The 20563-nt window shown below is 32.4% G+C and overlaps 1 protein-coding gene across 1 annotated transcript in view; it reads left to right on the top strand.

Moving 5' to 3' along the window:
• The window catches only part of LOC120348022 (uncharacterized), a 63924-nt gene that overhangs the window by 28674 nt on the left and 14687 nt on the right, over positions 1 to 20563 (top strand). Inside the window, exons 44-71 of the mRNA XM_039418133.2 lie at positions 223 to 525; positions 1679 to 1873; positions 2174 to 2417; positions 2903 to 3169; positions 3851 to 3985; positions 5386 to 5494; positions 5698 to 5839; positions 7296 to 7479; positions 8180 to 8390; positions 9793 to 9907; positions 10282 to 10532; positions 10970 to 11103; positions 11726 to 11856; positions 12291 to 12472; positions 12821 to 12991; positions 13763 to 13869; positions 14187 to 14296; positions 14647 to 14728; positions 15231 to 15341; positions 15433 to 15460; positions 17594 to 17701; positions 17857 to 17974; positions 18194 to 18311; positions 18551 to 18694; positions 19057 to 19176; positions 19426 to 19551; positions 19674 to 19798; positions 20246 to 20437. Of these exons, the coding sequence (XP_039274067.2) occupies positions 223 to 525; positions 1679 to 1873; positions 2174 to 2417; positions 2903 to 3169; positions 3851 to 3985; positions 5386 to 5494; positions 5698 to 5839; positions 7296 to 7479; positions 8180 to 8390; positions 9793 to 9907; positions 10282 to 10532; positions 10970 to 11103; positions 11726 to 11856; positions 12291 to 12472; positions 12821 to 12991; positions 13763 to 13869; positions 14187 to 14296; positions 14647 to 14728; positions 15231 to 15341; positions 15433 to 15460; positions 17594 to 17701; positions 17857 to 17974; positions 18194 to 18311; positions 18551 to 18694; positions 19057 to 19176; positions 19426 to 19551; positions 19674 to 19798; positions 20246 to 20437 (4263 nt within the window). The remainder of the gene's footprint in view (positions 1 to 222; positions 526 to 1678; positions 1874 to 2173; positions 2418 to 2902; positions 3170 to 3850; positions 3986 to 5385; positions 5495 to 5697; positions 5840 to 7295; positions 7480 to 8179; positions 8391 to 9792; positions 9908 to 10281; positions 10533 to 10969; positions 11104 to 11725; positions 11857 to 12290; positions 12473 to 12820; positions 12992 to 13762; positions 13870 to 14186; positions 14297 to 14646; positions 14729 to 15230; positions 15342 to 15432; positions 15461 to 17593; positions 17702 to 17856; positions 17975 to 18193; positions 18312 to 18550; positions 18695 to 19056; positions 19177 to 19425; positions 19552 to 19673; positions 19799 to 20245; positions 20438 to 20563) is intronic.

Here is a 20563-nt window from a genome sequence, read left to right on the forward strand (position 1 = left end):
GAATTGCTTTTGTAATTCTGACATTTTTCTTGTTCAATTTTATAATAATGTAAAAATACTCTTTTTGAAAAACAATTATTTTATACCACTATTATTGGATTAAACTTATACCACTCGAGGGAGGTTCATTTAAATTTGATCTAATTTGATTCTAGTAATTTGAAAGCTGTTTAAAACTGTTTTAGAATTGATGTCAGAAATATATTTTTTTTACTTGTTCAGATATAATGTATTTTTCGGTGATGGGAATAATTCAACCATAGAAAGCACAACTTTGTATGGATCTGAACGTTTTGTTACAACCAAATATGCGTATGATCATCCCGGTGTTTATGATATCTTTGTTACTGCTGAAAATGATGTCAGCAAAAGTAATTTGATGATAAAAGAGTCAATTCGAATCTATCAAAGACTGTCTTCTGTTGTCATGATGACAAATTATCTGAATAACGATAATTTCGATTTTACAATTGATGATCCAAATGATTATGGATTAGAAGAGCGAATTTCTGGACATAAATTTAGGTACTGGTACATTTTTTGCAGACACACTAAAATAATATGCAATGCTTCTCAAATACTTTATTTTTTGGGTAATATGCCAATTTTTTGGGGTAATATGCCAACTCCCCGGGGTCGACTTATTGGTTCCTCGGCTTATTTTCTGGGATCGCCTTATTATTGCCTTTCTTGAACTTTTGCCGGTTCACATGAATTGACGTAATTACACTGTGAACCTAGAATATGTCTCTATGACAAAAAGCACTTACCTATCCATCGCAAGTAGTAAATCGTGAAAAATACTCGATTTAATTGGTTCTGTCTGTTACTGAAAGCTATATAGAAATTCTCTCAGAATTCAAGCAATCGATTTAGCCATTGGCGAATTCCGTATTCAATCAAATCAACACAGACGGTACCAGATATTCGAATACTAAAATTCCATTCGCATATTTTAACATCATATTCGATATGCATTGTTAAATTATTTTGCCCAGCCATAGTCGTGATTCGTAATAAAGATAGTGACTGTGTATCAGAGAAAGATCACATAACCGCTTTCTGGTGACAGGGGATATGTTTTGTCAGTTGAAGAATAAATATCATTCTGTGACATATACAGGTCAAGTTTTTTCGAGTTTGCCATAATAACTCATTTTGTAGTTCACGTGATTCTGTACCTTTGTGCCATGGTTAATCAGCATGAATAATGTTATGAACGTATGTCAGCATGAACAATGGTACATGCACAATGATACATTTCTCAATTATCACAGAGATAAGTGACATTATTAGAGCCAAATAAAAGAGATAACGTATCCTAAACATGATAAAAAGTGTTGTGATGTTAAATTGTGTTAAGGTGGCACCGATATATTTTTGACAGCGCAATCTGGATGCGCTTACTGTAAAAATAAATTCTTGTTTGTTCAAAGCCGAAGGTAGAACACTTTTACTAAAATCTCTTTCACATTTGGGTGGCTCACAACCCCCATAACACCTTGCTGTCTGTGCCCCTGGCTTCAAAACATCAGTTAATACTTATTTTCCTAGTTGGCTTATTAGCTAGAAAATAGAGTATACACATTAAGTATGATTTCATGCTAGTTTGTGTGACAAAAATTCTTTGTGCATCATGGCTATTTATTTAATTTTTCTATTTTTTTCTTTATATCAGGAATTCCCGTTACTTCCCATTGAGTAAAACCTTATTGTTGACGGCATTTATCTCTTCTGGTTCAAATGCAACATTTACTTGGATTTTAAATGAGGAAGGTTTATCAATAACGAGAACATTAGAAGATGGTGTTTTCAATGTTGTCAATTTAACTCATCCTGCACAGAAGTGGATTGTCAATGGTAGCTATGGAAAGTAAGGGGTCTAATTCTTCAAATCGTTAATGGGCTTGAATCATTTTAAAACAATGGTCTGAGTGTAAGGAATGAGTTATTTCCTTCTAAATATACCGATATATACGGTATATCCAGCCACTGAAAAATTGAATGTTTCGGGGCAAAAAAAGTTTGAGAAACGCTGCTTAAGATCATCTTTTGTTTACTTACATTTTAGACAGAATCAGTTTACCTAACTGCTTTGACTAAATCTTCATGAATAAATTTATTGCTTGATTCCCTGATAGATGTTGTGATAACAGTTTGATGTTATTTTTAGTGATAAAATATTGATTGGATTGGACAGAACAGCTTACACACAGAGTCCAATGAGATCTACGTTGTTTGTTAAATATAAAAATCCCGGTAAACAAATTATAATGGTCAATGTTTCAAATGCAATTTCATCACAACAATCCCGATTTGAATTGGTGGTTGAAGATGAAGTAAAAGATGCAAAGTTTATTGAGACAGAACCACCATTAGCCAATTTAACAACAAACATGACATTCTGCATAGGAGAGGTAAATCAATATTTAATGAAATGTTCTTCACAACATAGCAATCAGGGGCATAGCCAGAAATCTTCAAAGGGGGGTTCTAAAATTTCTATTTGCCAAGTTTGATCGAAACAGCTAGCGGCTCCGGCCGAAGAACGTGTGTTTTCATGAGTCTTGAGGGTCTAAAAAGCGTTTCAAGCTACGAAAAATTGCTATTTATGGTACAGAAAGATGCTTTTATTTTTTTTACATTTTAAAAGGGGGGAGGGGGGTCTGCCTCCCAAAACTACCCCTCTGGCTATTCCCCTGATAGCAATATAGCTGTAGTGGAAATTTGTCAAAAAAAACAGGAACTGGGGTAATTTTTTGATTAGAATAATCATGCAAGTGACTTGATATAATTTTTTGAAATCAAAGCAATTGGCTTTTTTCAATTTAATTTGTTCAACATAAATATGTATAGTACTCTGCTTTATACGTCAAAATGAGCAAATTTTAACCTCTTTCAGCTTGGAACAGACTCCTGCATGGTTTTAAATTGGGGAGATGGCACTCCACCCGCTGCTTTTGGATTTAATGAAGATTTTTGTATACAAGATCAAAGAATTGTTTCTGATATTTATAGAAATTTATCCTTGAATAAAAATGAAAGTTTTGTAAAAGAAAAACAGATTACCAGTGTAATGTGGCCTCCAAAACTGAAGCAATATAATTCAACTATGCCATCCATTAATATCACTGTATCGCATACATATGTTGTGGAAGGAATATATCAGGTAAATGACTTTGGAATAATGCTGGTATTTGTGTATTTGTATACTATTATTTCAATTGGACAATAGAAAATATTGTTTAGACAAGATTGCAGCTTTGATGAATAAGCACAAAAATTTGCCTTGAAAACGAAATCATTTATATAAGATAGATTATATTAGTTAGATTATAAAAACATTTACAATAATACACTATTGTCTTATTATTGAGTATTTACAAATCTATTTGGTAGTAAGGCTGTCATAATTTTTCAATTCCTTGAACTTCACACAGCATATGTTCATCTGTTAGTGCTCATATTTTTCTAATAGCATTCAACTCATGACAATGAGTTGCTGCTCTACACTTTGTCGGCTCTTCCATACAGACAGACTCTGCTCTTATCTTTTCTCTTTACTTTTATTTAACTTTCTATTGTATTTGCATTCTTATACTTCTAACACTATCACCGTGGCTCACCTCCGTTCACATTTATCACAATTTTTCATTTACACTAGACACATTTGAAATCATGTGTGGAACAAATCTTCACATAAAACATTAACTCCATTCGCAGTGTGCGTCTTGTGAACCTGCCCTATAGACAAGGCCTATATATCAATCTCTATTTCCAACTAATACAATTACTGAGACTAAATATTAAGCCGAGTGTTATTTCTATCACAACATATTATATTATACAGGCAAGCTTATCAGCATTCAATCGTGTCTCGCAATCTTCTGAAATCAAGACGATCGTTGTTATTAAAATTCTATGTGATTATCCTAGAGCACAGATAGATAAGTCGACATCAAACTCTCGTTCTAAACCAAGAGAGGTAAATATGTCTTCTAAATATTGATCTATATGAATAATAAATACCTGTACAATATGACTTGGCCTATTCGAACAATTTGTTGTTAAGCAGTCCTGTTCTGACTCGACTCAAAGCAAACTTTTGATATAACATTTTTAATCTAAAGTTCTAAGTGACACATAAACCGATTTCACACCAGACGCATAGATTCTGATTTATTTAACTTTGTTTAATGGTTTAATTCAAGGTCGCCCAGGCCGCATGCGGCCCACCAGACTGTTTACTGTGGCCCATGAATGTTAAGCATTTTTTTCCAACTTTTTATAATTCCTATAGGCTGAAGTATGCTTCGTGATTTGGGTGTGATTGTTCCCACTATCTACATTCAAATTTTCATTCTCTTTATCACGTATCGAGTCTTGCACTCTGTTGTACATCATTATTTTATTTTTTTATTTTTACAAAACTACGCGCTCTGTGCGAAAAACCAGGATGCTTTTGTGTGATTAATGGTGACAAGACCCTAATGAAAACTATAGGAATGAATTTGCAACCTAAATTAATTTCATTTTGATTATTATTTTGCGTTAAATGACACTGCTGAAATGTCGCTAATGCGTATCCTTTCCAATATTCTAATAAAAATGACTCAATGTCATTTCTGCATATTCAAATTGATATATTTGTTCAAAAATCTTAGAAACGTTACATTATTAGGTAGGCTGCTTATATTAATGTCTGTAGTTTTGCAACAGGTTCCACTAAAACATTGTTGAATTTCTTGCGAAATTGGCACAAATTAAGCTCATTCAAAAATTAAAACAATATCATAGACATAACATCATAACACAGATATAACACTCTATTTTAACGTCTTTGTTTGTTAGCGAAAAATGTGTGCAGATTCACATGTGTTTCTCAAAAATTGGCAAGTGTATTGTGCAATCCAATTGTTTGATTTAGGGATGCAGCTGTGATGTATCGTGCCAAGCAACGTGTTACCAGATTTTCGAATAGTATACTGCTAGTCTATTATTTTAATATTTGATACAATATTCTAATATTTTGTTCAGTCCTACTCAGAAACCAGTAAATATTGACATGATTAATTTTATGTGAATATACTTGCTTTTTATCGTATTACCTAAATTTTATCATAAATCAGACTTGGCTGGTATTCATGTTTGGGTAAAAACGTATATAAAAAAATAAATAAATAATAAAAAAACGTATAGGCCGTAACGTAATAAAACGTATAGGCCCTCTATAAATTTCCTCATTTGAAAGTGGTCCGTGACACTCAAAAGGTTGGGCAGGCCAGGTTTAGTTGCTCCAATTTTTTCTATGTTCTTTTTCTGGACGAAGCAACTACATTCTTGATCTTTGTTTTTATCAGTTTAATTTATTATTTTTTTGTTTAGGTTCTGAAATCTTTGCCATTTGACTTGTATAGTTTCACCATGATTCGTTGTTTAATATCCAGTCAAACAAGCATGACCTGGTCTGTATATAAGGAATATGAGGAAGAAGGTAAAATTAACATTGAGTTTGCGATTACTAACTGGAAGTGCATGCTGTTCTGCTTGATCAAATTATTGCTATTTGATTCTGCATAGCTGTTATCTACCGTTTTTCATACAGCCCCATACCTGGTATCATAGCATGTTTTTGAAAAATACAATCAAATAAATATATTGAATTAATCCAATTTGAAAATTTCTCTTACTTTGCAGATACAAGAACTGTTGAAGAACAAAATGATTTTTTTGAAGGATTATCTGACGGACAAAGAAGCATTCATGCATTTGTGAAAGAGAATTATATTTCTGATAAATATTATTATCGCTTCTATCCGGGACTTAGTTACACATCAAGGTAAATAATTATCGCTTACTTCAAATTCCTGGTTTTGAAATGATATGAAAGAAATACTGGTATATTTATTTATATTTCTCCATGGGTTATCACTAGAGCTCGACCGATATCACTTTTTGACGCCGATAACGATATCGATATATCGGCCAACTGGTGGCCGATAACAGATATCGCAATGCCGATATTAATTTAAATCATATTTTGAGCCACGCTTTTATGATGCACCTTGTGAGTCTGTAGTTTCATTTTGATATTTGTTATCATGGCAGTAAGACTTTTATTTAACTAACTCCAGTTAATGCTCGAACAAATGTCATTCTGTAACTTTTCCTGCTACTTCAATATTAGTCTAGCTATTTCCAGGAAAAAGAATTGTTAATCAGACGTTTTTAAATAAAACTATAGACATATGCTAAGGGTATTAAAAAATTATAAATTGATATATTTCAAAGTGAATCGTGATAATGATCCTTCGATATTGTGATAGCATATGTGCAGTTACATGTGAAGTTTTTAATAACTTTGTTTCCAGAGACTATCAATACCTTATTTAGTCTATAATAATGGATTAAGTTTTTATTTCGTAATTTTTAGCAAAATGATAAACAACCATCAATATAGACAAAACTGTTACCCCAGAAATTCAAAATTGAATTTTGGGAGGTCACAAATTCGGAACTGACATTATTGCTTTGAGCTACCTGTACCATGTTTCTATGATTACTGACTCACCAGCTTCCAATCGATTCTATTTATAGAACCACCGTTTAATGCTGTTACTAAATTTGCTTTTTTCTCATTGTGTACTCTCTCAAAAATGGCATAAAACGTCATTGTTACTCCAGATAATAACTTTTCAGTTATGACCATGCATGAAATGTCTAATCATAAGACACCGGGAATTAGGAGAGACACTGTTATAACGCAAAATGAAAGCGAGAGAAATATACGCAGGGCGAGAGCCGTTGCAGAACGTAGCCCGGCGCTTGCGAGTATGGCCGATATATATCGGCTGTTTATGGCCGATATGATATATCGGCAAACACGCAATATCGGCCCGATATATCGGTTGAGCTCTAGTTATCACCACATGTGACCAATTGTCACTATTTTAAAGTAATTGATTTCTATGTAAAAATGACAGGTAGAAACAACAATCATTAGTGTAGACATCATAAACAAACTGCTATTGTTCTGTATTTTCACATGACGGATTGAAATTTTGATCATTATTTTAGTGTTTAATATTGTTCTGAAATAAGGCTGCATTTTCTTATCACAGAAGCCAAAAATTGTGTCGTAAATAAATACGATTGATTTTTGTTTCAATTAGCTGCTAATGAAATCTTGGGTGAAAAAGTAACATGACTTCATAGCAATATATCTTTATAGAATTTTTCCAATAATTAGTATGAAGTAAATTTTATATTGAATATGTAATTATTATTGTCAACAGGTCCGAAACAATAAGAATACCTCGGCGATTCATGATGCTAAATATAAGCCTTGTTTGTGTAAATGTAGCAATGGTTGGTGTAGTTGGAATCAGTACAACTGACTGTATATACATCAAAGTCAATCCTACTCCTCTTGTTGCTGGTGTGATATTCGGAAATGCAAGAACTGTTGGGCATGATGAGGTTTGACAATTTCATGATATTTTTCTTTTCAAACAAAACAATCTAGATAACTGGGTTTTATTTTTTTCATTTTTTTAGGAATTGTGCCTGCTAGATTATAGTATTATAAATTTTAAAGTCTGATCTATAGCAAAATGCAAATAGTATGTGAAATCCTATGTCATAGCAAATCAATATATGCTGATAGGTTTAACTCAGTCATCAGTGTGATTTTTGGTGATAATTTGCAAATTTTGGCAACACAGCAAGACAGTTTGGGACATGACTTATCCAACGCTACTCCTTGGTTGCACCAATCTGCATATAGGAAGTACCCACAAAATTCCATCAATTTGATACAACATTAATCTAATCAGCGGTGTGGCACATCATGCTAAGCAATAGGAATATGCTTGCCACTACATCTCTGACTACCCTGCGCGGGTTCACAGGTTGGAATCCCATGCAAGGTTAATTATGTGGGAGAGGTTTGCTGGACTTCTTGCCTCTGTAGGGGGATATACATATGCGCTGGATGGTTAAGGCTTCTTCCACCATCAAGTCCACGCATCTGAAAACAAGTAACTTGCCAACCGATCTCATACCTGATATGGACTGGTAACCAAACGAGAGGCCGGGGTACTCCATATGAATAAGCTGTCTTATCTTCTTCTCTTTCCCCGAGGTAAATATGTGAATCCTATCCTAACTTGTTTCACAGATAATCAAAATCAGTGGTATTGGAGCCTCATATGATCCGGATATCAGTGAACCCGAGGGAGGGTTGCCAGACTATTCACGAGAAAATAATGATCTTGGTCAAAATCTTTTTTATCATTGGTCTGTATTATTTCTCACTAATACATCAGCAGGAGATTTTTCAACTGGGGGAACACAGGAACAAATTGACATGGTGTTTGGAAATTTACCGAGTATGTAAAACTAACAAAATAAGGCAACAAGCTAACAATAATAATAAATTTCACTTACCGGTAATGAATAACCAAGCAAATTTTCTTTATATTAGTTGCATTTGGGGCTGGGCAAAATATTCGGAAAACAAGTAGCGAATCGCAAATTGAAATATTTAAATGTCCCTTTAAAATTTTCAAATGCCATTTTAATATTCAAATATCAAATTCATATTACCATGTGAACTACCCAACTTTGCTTGAACACAAACCTTATGCCCCACTAAATTTTACGCCTCTTGCTAACCGACAGAAACAACAAATTTGAGTAGTTATTGACTTTGCAACATGGTGTTTTTGTTTTTTTTCTGTGCCCAACGCACTAACATCGCTTTGTAAATTTGGAAATGTCAAACCAGAGAATGAGATTTTTGGTGCTAATTTTTTTAGCAGTATTTTAACTCAAAGCAACATTCAAGTTTTCTTCAATAACGACTTTGCAGAGTTTTATTTATTACAAAAATAACGTAGACAGGATAGAAAAGTGAAAGCATAAAAAAGTGAACTATAGTCATCAAGGGCATAATTGGAAATTCCCAAATTTCTGTGCAGCGGATTCTGAGAAACCATGATTACGCACACCACTCTGTAAAGGAACTGACTCTTACAGTAGATATAATTTAACTGTTGCGATGAATATTCGATCCTTGACCGGTGCAAGCTTTCAATATGACTTGCAATTTTAATTTAGTTGTGTTAAACGTAACTCACGGTTGCATGGCGCCGCAACAAAATAAAAGTATTGCTTCTCTAAAATATCCTATCAATCTGGGAGCAAACAGATGTTGGGTAAACTGTCCGAATATAATTAGTTTTGATTCGTATTACTGCGATCTCAGGATGTGGGGTGTTGAAACTATCATGTGACAAAATACAATTAACGATTTTGACAAAGTTTCGCTTTGTTATGACTTTTCAGTCGCCTGGAAATTCTCAAAATATATATCATCCTTCGGCGTTCTGGACTGGACAGTTATATATTCGATTTTGCCCACCTCTAGTTACAATGAAAAGAAATTTTCTTATTGATACAGTACTATCTTTCAAACAATAACTATAATAGAATAAAACTACTTATCAATGCACCAAATGTACACAATATTGCTTCACATAAATATTTGGAATTGAAAATCCTCGGGCCCTGATTCATTTTATGATGTGGCATAACAGGAAACGAGGAAAAAAGGCACAATTGAATTGAATAAAATTAGGTAGGCAATGCTTAACTGGTAAGGTTCAGCCTTTCCCAAATCACTAACTTTTTACTAAATCGAAGTACTACTACTGTGCATAATCAAAACTAAGGTTTTATGTTTTGCCTATTTTATCTTCAATCTCATATATACCCTTCAAATTGTTACAGAATACAAGGAAGTATCAGTTTGTGTAAATAAAAACATTGAATTGCTTTGTCCGAATCAAGAACTCCATATCAACATATTCAATGTAACATTATACAATAGCGCCGACGGTTCAGAGTAAGTTATTTGTAGATTATATTGAATGAATATATCACAATCAAGGTTTTCATATAACTTCTAGTCTGTTTTAATATAGATTCCTCCACGGTTTATCCTTTGCCCCGTTCATTCAACAAATAAATACCTGGTTGACTATTTCTATACCTGACCTAAACTAGATAGATAGGGTATGAGGAATATGATTGAATTGTACTATCAGCTATCTTATCCTATGGTTGAATTTGAAAATCCATGTATATGCAAATTTAAGAATTGTAGCTGTAGTTTGTCATAGGTAACCTCTATATAATAGTAGCTGCTTATTTATTAAAATTGGTTTGAATTAAATATACAAAACACTCAATAAACGTTACTATATGTTTTATGTTCAGATGTGATTTATCAACTTCACATTGTTCAACAGAGAAGATCATGACTAATCTCATGGATCAATGCCAAGGAAGTCATATGTGTACTGTTGAGCCCTTACATAGTTGGTTTGAACCGGATAATACGAGTTATTACCAGTTTTCACCATGGTTGACTGGTTCAGGGGATGCAATATCTGGTTCAGGATCGATTTTGGAACTCATAACTGAATCATCGAATTGTTTCAAATTTATCTACAGATGTAGAATGCCAGGTACAGGAAAAAACATCTACCGGTAATATTTATAATTTCCTTATGCATTATATTCTAGATTGTGGTAAATATGTTAAAAATAGTTGTATTCACAATTTGAACAGGACATTAATCATTAATTTAATGCAATTTTTCTGATGAGAAAAAACATTATCTTGTATTCAATGAGCATTTCAAGTTTGATGCCCAATCAAAAATTCTGGTCATAGCTTGTTGAAGCCTTATATGAATATAATTCAGTGGATCAACTTCTCTTAGATATTTTGAAAAAAAATTGGTAATAAGAAAACATGATTTTATTTAAAATATTAATAACATGAAAACTGATTATTACTAAGCAACATAGTAAACCACCGCAAAGAATCACCGTTTTATATGTGTGATATCCATCTATATATATGATATGAATTTTAACCACAAATTGTAATGTCATACAGATGAATACATTTATTTCCAACCATCTTCATCATGCATATCTTCTGGTTACTATTTAAACAATCAAGATTATGAAAAAGGTTTATCTTCTATCAATTTGGAAAATGTCAACGGGACTACATGCCCCAATCTAACAGTATGACTTTATATTTATATCCATACATTTTATTACTTCTTGACCATGATTTAAACCTAACATAAAATAATCGAATCGTAGAACCTTGAGTCAACATTGAGAGAGAATTATGATATTCAGACATCCACTCGTGCACAAAAACAAACTCATGTATCACAATGTTCAAATTTGCATATATTGAAAAAACTTTTACATCGCGTAAAAAGTAATGTGAGTTCGGGAATCTCTGACCTATTGTAACTATTACCTTGTCGCAATTACTATAAGATCATGTCCGAGTTCTACTTTTGACAGATGTTAATTCAGCTACAGAGAATTCTATAATTACTCTGTAACAATGTCCTCCTTTCATTCAAACAAGTTTTATATGTAGATTTTATTGTTGTCTGAAACACCTGGTTTTGGAAAGAGTGTAATTTGAAAATTATAAGAACTGGTTTTATTCTTTTAATCTTTGATTTCTCCACATTAAATATTTAAATAGAATTGTTTCCTTTAATTTTATTTTGTATCTCTAAGTTGTTCAATTTATTACCCATTGGATATTGTGAATTTTGTCCAAGCAAAACATTGAGTTTCTTAAATCAACTGCTCTAATTCATACATCAATCTCCAATCACAGGTTGACGCAAGTAAACTAAAGAAAAATACCAGTTATATTATATTTGTTAATGTAACCGATCCAATCACTAAGAGAAAAGCTCTTTCATTTCAAATATTAAACATAACAGAAGGAGCACCGCCCACATTAAGGTAAGTGTAGCTTGAATATCAAAATTCTACATTTTGAGTCATCGAACAATCATAGTCAGCGATTAGGTTTTGTATTAGATATCGACTATTTTTTGAAAAAATTTTTCAATCAGAGTTCAAAACAAGTATCCAAAGGGTGTTATATCCATTATTAAAGGTCAAGCCATATTTCTGCATTTTCTATCAAATTTAGTACAAACCGAGATCTCCAACAAATAACATTCACATTTATAATTTTGTCAGGCAATCATGTTAATTAAAAGTCATTTTGCGAAAAGTCTTCAAATTGCATTACTGTAATGTGGAATATTTTTTAATTGAATAATTAGAAAAATTGTGCCTTTTGACTTGACTGGAGAATGATACATGAACGTAATATAATATTTCAAACAATATGTTCAAAATACTTTAATAAATGTATCTTGTATTTGTAGGATTCAGTGTGTTGTCAACTGCAAAGGAAGGGTGAATAGTTTCAAAGTACTTTCATTAAATGTTGGATGCACTTCATGTAAACCAAACAGTAAAATTTCATACAAGTGGTCTCTTCTGGTACAACTTGATAAGAATGGAACATTTTTACCTGAAGAAAATTTTGACAATTTCACACTCACTGGTAAAACATTCAAAATGACATCAAAATGATTATGTGGTTATAAATAATGATAATGAAGTAAATTGATGATGATTCAGCTCATTTATGAGATATATTCCAAAATTATTTATTGTAATACAAATGCGAATACATTAATTTTTTAATTCATAGCTCTGTTTTGTTCATACCACAAATTTGATATCACTAAATCAGTACAAGCAATTATTTGAATGGATTAGCCATTTGAAACAGACCTTCAAAAAAAATTTAGTTTTATAAAATCAAAAATTTTGCGATTAGATCAGATCAGAACAAGTCTTTCTGTGTATAGACTTTTATATTCTTATCATAAAAGTTTTGTTATTTTAGGTAAAACGTTACCTGCACTTGTGTTACGAGCACAAACTCTGAAGCCTGGATTAAAATATAGAATCCAAGCTACAGGTTTTTTGCCAGGTTACCTACCTGGAATGACATTTCAAGATGTTTTGATCAATTTACCACCATTTGGAGGGCAATGTGATATATTTCCGAAATCAGGTGTTTTATTTATGCATATTTAGTAGATTGAGTATTCATATTATAATAACGTACATTATTCCTGGCGTTGTATGGTTCATTGTAGTACGAGAACTTTTTTATTTCTTTCACTTTCTTACTGATACTGAAAAATGTACGAAATAAATCGTAATAATATAGGAACTGCACATTCTTGAAGCACTGTTATTGTGCCAATGACAGAAAAAAAGGATAAGATAGGATTTACATATTTATTTTGGGGGAGAGGAAAGTCAATGAGACAGTTTACTCAAGTGGCAAACCATGACCTCTTGTCCGGTTTTCAGTCGGGTATTCAGCCAGTTGTTTGTTTCAGATGCATGGAATTGATGGTGAAGAAGGCCGTATCTGACAAGCTTTTATGTGAACCGCCCTATGGCGTTGAGGAGTCCAGCAATCCTCTTGCACATAACTATCCCAACAGGATTCGATCCTGCGAAAACCATGTAGGTGAATGAGAGATGCAGCGGCAAGCGTAATTCTAACTCTTAGCACAATGCACCACACCACCTAGTGATTTTGCATTTTCATTAAAGACTGGCTAAACAAAGCATAGTACAGTAATTAAGGGTACAACAGTATCATTGAGTCCTATTTATTTTGACATATCTCACCAAATTGACCTAATTGCTTTTTCTAAAATTTAAGAATTACCCATTCCCACTGAATAATGGCATAAAAAGATGAGATTCAGTACACATCTGAAGACAAATTAAATTATTTTAATAATTACTTCACATCATTGTTCTGTAGGTAATTGTTTGAATCAAACTTTCACTATTGTTTGTCGGGATTGGAAAGATGAAGGAATAAATGCTGAAACTGGTGAATTGGACAATACAGTAACATTGAAGTATGAGGTACATTTGGACTTTTTGCTCTGAGCAAAAATATTTGGAATTCGTCTATTGGACATAGTGTTTTCTATTACTGACTTTATGTAGTGAATTATCTTATAATGTCAAAATAGCAATTTATAGTGGTTTCTAAGCTTCTGATAAAAAAATTTGAGATTCAAGGTTTATTATGGAAGTTGGTTATACTTTGCTAAAACATAAGATATACTTTTCTAGTCATTTGAAGATGTAGAATAGGTTTTAATCCCTAATATCTATTTGAAAGTAATTTGTGGAGCAAGGTATGTGTCTATTAATTATTTCTCTCCATTCTTGTACAGGTTTGGTATCAAAAACATTCTTCTGCAACACCATATTTGCTATCATCAGGAAATAACCCAGTAATAGCTGATAAATATTTAGCTCCTGGCATAGAAGATGAAGAATACTGGTAAGCAGGATAAAAAATTAAATTGGAAGCTGTTATACTCAACATTCAGATACATGTAAATGGCTTAATTTATTCTTGAGAAGAATGGTAGTATTAACTGGAAGTACGTGCAAATGGTATATATTACCTAAGAAATTGCTACATATGTGACTGTCCAATCAAGTAAAAACTAATATTTAATTTTTTTATTGGTTGTTTGCAGTTAATTGAATCCTTACTGGCAGCCAATAATGTGTTTAAAGCTGTAGTAAATAAACTATTTTGTTTGACATAGCCTATCACTTTTCAAGGTTGAGACACTCATCATATCTCACACCACTGTTAATTTTATAATTTTGAAATATATTCAGGGTAACTTTGTATGTTAATATTGTGGATGGATTTGGTGATAAAGCTAAAGTACCTATTAAAGCGAAGGTTTTTGAAATATCGGTGAGTGAAAATGTTCAATATGTTATTGGTTTGCCATGATGAAATTTGTATATGTATTGTATTGTGTATGTATGACAAAGCCTTCACTGTATGTTAAAATAGTATTTTTTAAATACATGTCAGCCCATAGTAGTACATTTTTCGTAAACATGCTGTTTAGGGAACATATGTTTGCAGAATTTTAATAAACTTTGGGCTGTCTGCTTAAAAGTTCAAAAGTTATCAATATCCATTTTTATGCATTTCTATATGATCTGCATGCATAATGTAAATTTTTAATATCAAAAATCTCTTCAAGTGTAATACTAATCCATTTATTTCTGTGAGACACTAAATAAAGTAGGCTTCAAACTTTTTATGTTAAGATTGAAATTATAAATTTTTACCTGGAATTTTTACCTGGAATTTTTACCTACCTTTATATATACAATAAACAGAAAGGAAACAAAATTGAATTTGAGATTTCAAGTTCGTTTCAAATTATTTTCTATAAAATGTTCAGGAATCATTGGATCAAGTTCTTCAAAATATGACGTCAGCTACAGTCAGTACTTCTGGTGCCCAAGTTACATCACAGTTTTCACAGATGGCAGGAGAACTTCTTAACTCACAAGTAATTTAAACAAACATATTTTTGAAATTTATATTTATTAAATTGTAAATTTAATGTATTACATATATTTTAAAATTGTTTTCATTTATAGGTTGCTCAAGATATAAACAGCACTAAAGGTAAATATTTGTCTATATTAATTTTTCGTAGGGATGTTGGTAATATGATTTGAACTTAAGACTAATTAGGTTAATACACAAAAATCTTTTGTTATTTTTAAAATCAAGTACTGGGTACATCTATTGTTTTACTTGTTAATGATATATAATGACCAATTACATTTGTTGTCAAATTTTCTAGTTGTATTTTTGATACTGGGATGCTTCTATAATCCAGTTGCTTTAAGTATCACGCTGTAATTGCTTAAATGAAATCATAAATCTGAATGAAATATTCATTACAGCTTGATATGTGCTATGATGCTATATACCTCAATTCAAAATTTTTATAAAATATGATCAAGAAACATTTATTTGCAATCTCGATTTGTAATTTGTTCAAAGATTGTTCAAATATTTGTATACTTCAAAAAAACTTGAACATCATTTTCAGTTTTGCGCAATGAACAGAATATTGTGCGGATCTTTAGAAGATATCAGCATCTTCTCTGATGCGCAGTTCTTACCACTTCATGGCAGCTCCTGCCTAGAACGAACCGCGGCAGCTCTTGCCATGGTTTTATAGCACTATTCAGTATTCGGTAATCAGTCTTAATGGTATATTCACAAATTAATGTACCAAATTTTAATTGATCATGCGGAATTATATCTACTTGAACCCTAACCCCAAATCCATCAAAACTGTATCCATAAGAAAAACGTTCGCACTTGCCCAATATTTGTCTCCATAAGAGATTCGACGAATCTGAGTAATAGGTCAAGGACTCGAATCGAATCTGCCGAGTTCGTGACGTCATAATGGAAAAGCAGAAAACCGTGTTTTTGACCATGCTACAGCATCGTGCGCTCACAAACATACGTCGTAGCTCATATTTTTTGCCTAATGGTTCCGCAGATAGCTGTTGAATCATTTTAAATATATATTTTTTCTCTTTTTTGGCGGCCATAATACAAACGTAAACGTGGGTCAATGTGCACCTTGGCTGTGAACTGGATTTCCAGCCCACCTTGCGTCAATTCTGGGCGGCTATTCAGAAATTCTTACATGTCAATATGAAAAATAAAAAGCTTTCAACTACAATGCTTTCCCATAATTCCAGATATTTCCAGCCGTAAATTTAATATGTCATGTGCGCATATGGTAGAGAAATGCCACTCGTCGTCAATACAATGCGGTACATCTGCTTGCTATTTAGTAGTTCATGTAAACGTTTTAAAACTCTCCATGCTTTCCATTGCCTTTTTAGCAAAAGGATTGCAAACAATAAACTCAATTTAAAAGAGGTATTGATGAGATTCCTCCTTGGGTTGATCCAGAGCATGTTTCATTTTTACGCGAATCAAAAACTCAAAAATATTGCAATAACACATATTTTATTGTGTACCACATGTATACCAAAAAGGATAGATAGTTTGAAGGCGACTGGCGCAAGATCATTGTTATAAGCGATCAGTAGTTTTTACCTTGCGTTATATTATCTGGATATTTGTCGTCGTTTTATTAGGAGTGTTTATAATGCACACGAGGGATATTGTTACAGATCTAACTTTCATTTTCAACTAGTTAAGGTATGTAGTGCGATTTATAGAGGCAAAAGTACAAACATAGGTGTAAATTAGTAAAAACAGAATTGATTATGGACTCGGTAAAAATGACGTGTACTCGAAATCGAATCAGCGTCCAAAAAATGCCTAGATTCGACTCGAATCCGATTCCGGATCCGAATCCCTGCCCATCCCTATTGGTTTGTGGCAGCTAAAAAGTCAGTCGCCATAGGTTTGGCCGTAGCGGCCATGGTATGGAAATACCGCCAGGGTTTTACGGCAGCTGCAGACGCCACAGAATACTTAAAACTGCACTTGTCCTCTCCTGTGTTTGAATTTTGTAATTATGGTATCTCATATATTGTTTTGAACAATAATCTCGAGACCAGCGATTTATTTTATGGTTAAACAAGTGCAAAAAATTAGCATATTACATTTTTAGTCTTTGAGGATGATATGAGCAACTTTGTAATTTTCATTTATAATTCATAATATTACTCAGATATCAGATACTTTATACACTATTGTATTGAATCAAACTTTGAAATTTATAAAACTAGATAGAAAGAAAATTTCTTCTATCCACAGGAACATCACCAGATGTTCAGGAGGAGAACAAAAAAAATCGGGCAAAAATGAGATCACAACTTGTTGAAGCTGTCACACAAAAAAGCAGCTATGATAATAATCTTGAAGGTACTTCAACTTACTAGAATATTTGTTGACACAATAATGATGACACATAAAAAGATACAAACATGATGCAATAAATACCGTATTTATTGTGTCATGTTTGTATCTTCATGTGTATTTTATCTGCATCCTTCGAATTCTTGCTTGTAATGTTTCAGGGGTGCAACAAGCTAGCAGTGCATTGAAAAGTTTATTAGAGACACCGGATGAAGTTGGAAATGAAACACAATTAGCTGCTGTGAATGCTTTGTCTGATATGGCCTCTTCATTAGCAGGGTATATTTCCTTATTTGTTTTTTAATTTGAAAACAGGTTATCTTTTCCATATCCTAAAGTTATTTCTGGTTGCAAGTGTACATTTTTTAAACCAATCCCTGCTTGTTATCGTTTTTTTTTTAATTAAGTCCCGAGTTAGCCCGAGGTGATTCCTATGTATTACTGGGTAGCAATGCAGTCCATATTCAAATCATTCTCACATGCACTGATGTTTTACAGTGTTGCAAGTTTAGAAGCACCAGAAGATCTAGAAGAGGCTGCATCAGATTTAGTTGGTGCTTTGGATAATGTTGTTAATGCTGCAATTGAGCAAGTTGTCAGTGCTTCTGGACCGTCGGTACAATATCATTAGGATTAATACTTTTTTAGTTTGCTCAATTAATTTATTCATAAGATGTAACTATGATTACTTAAATGTTGTTAAAAGTTTGCATTATTAATCATAGCTTAAAAATTGTTTGTTTTGAATTGAATAAAATTAAATAAATAACCCTAAAAACACACAATATTATTGTTAACATTTTTTTGAGCGAATCGCATTATGAATGTTCATGAATAGTAATTCGTATTGATCAGTTTACACTTCCACCTCCAACAACTGCATCTGCTAAAGAAATTCTTGATGAAAATGAAGAATATTTATCACCAGAAGAAAGAATTGAATATAGAAAACAAAAAGAGAAAGAATCTGCTGAAATTCATGCAGCCAATCGTGAACAGGTGAAATATACTCATGCCTTATGAATATTTTCTTTGAACTACTATGTACAGGGATTTATATTTGTATCTTTTTCATTTGATTTAAAAATTAAGCCAGTTGCTCTTGACTTTTCAGTGGTTTAAAATGGAAGTATCTTCTAAAAACATATGACCTATATCTATTCTCAATTTTAGTTCTTATTTTCTTGGGATTTTGCTAATTCTGAAAAATTTGCCACCCATCATGTAAGTTTTTAAAAAAATCGAGACCGGCAAAGTGGTCACTAATTTGCATAAAGCTAATGTAAGATAATGTTTTTGTTGTAGTATTTCTGCCATTTGAAGCATTCACTCATCTAAATTGAATTGTTTGCTTTTTGAAGGCACAACGGGTTGGTGGTTCTGCTCTAGGTTCAATATTTTCTCTCTCATCATCTTTAATGAAACAAAAACAACCTGGAGAACCAAGTGTAAAGTTATCTGGAAAGGATATGACAGTAGAGGTATTCATATGTTGTTTAGTTTTGTCTTAAGTTAACATTATTTTTTATACTTAAATTTCTCAGCTTTATGATTTAATGAAGAGCGACAGCTAGAATGTGAAGAACTACTGTTTCAGCATAATTTTTATTTTTGACACAAAGTGAAGTGAAGTGGTTCATGTCATTATTGTTATTGTTGATACAAAAATTGCTTTACTCTTAAACTCTTTGACCAGTCACTTTCATAAATTTTTGTTACCTTCCATTAAGATTGAGAGAAAGACAGCAGCAAGTTTGTGTAGTAATGATGATGATTCAACAAACAAAGGTTTCAAACTCCCTTGTGGATCAAGCTTTCTTGATGGGCTTGATGCAGAGGATATCATAGACGTGGAGGTGATGATTTACTTTGTGTTCATAGAATAAATTTTAGCAAGACTCTGAATAAGCAGCCATTATTCTAAATCAATTGTTTTTTTTTATAGTTGATTATCTTGTATGAACTTGATATGTTTCAGGTGGTCGTGAGTAAAAACAATCCATTTATATGGGATGATAGTGCAGACAATATTAATTCTGATATTATCAGTTTGAATTTAAATCTTCCGAATAACAAAGAAATCAATTCAACTAATTCAACAAGGTATGAAAACTATATGTACAAAGTATAGCAATAAAAATGTAATACCAACCTTTCAAATTTTAATGCAGTTATGTGATTAAAAGAAGACAAAAATTGAAAGTTAAATTATTTCAATCCTAAACCTTCACCACTTAATAATCCCATTCTTACTGGTTTTATAATAATTTTATCAAGGCAAAGAGTCTTGGCAGAAATAATTAGATTTCTTTCTCATTGATTTCTCTTGTTCTGTTGCAAGCCGTTCACGCCATATCATAATAAACAATGTTTTTTATAAAGTGTTTACATTTCCCCAAGAACTCACTGGACAAATCGCTGTATTTAGAAGCTAATATAATTCTGCATAAACTGAAATTTTTTGACTCTGCACTGCTGCGCAGTTCTTTACGCATGTGCTGTTCTCTAGTATTTAAAGTTTTCCACGTTTTCGGGTTTTCTTCATTTTAGTTCATTTCGTATCGAAGTTCCGACTAAGAAAACAAAATACAGGGATCCTGAATTATTTACATTTTCTCCTTCTGGATTGGATGAAATGTCTTACCATGAAGTTAACTTGAATAAGCCAGAAGATGTTATATTTCTAACTATTGCACCAGAAGAAGATGCCAATATTCGTTTATATTTTGAACTTGCAGAAAGGTGAGATTTTCACAATGATTTAATTTGTGGTTTTAATGATTTTGAAATTCTGTACTAGGGAGGTGAATAATTGAGATTATAGCAAAACACGCAGTTTTAACTTTTTCACGAAAACAAAACTCTGAA

Source organism: Styela clava, chromosome 11 (assembly GCF_964204865.1).
Source record: "Styela clava chromosome 11, kaStyClav1.hap1.2, whole genome shotgun sequence".
Classification (NCBI taxonomy): domain Eukaryota; kingdom Metazoa; phylum Chordata; class Ascidiacea; order Stolidobranchia; family Styelidae; genus Styela; species Styela clava.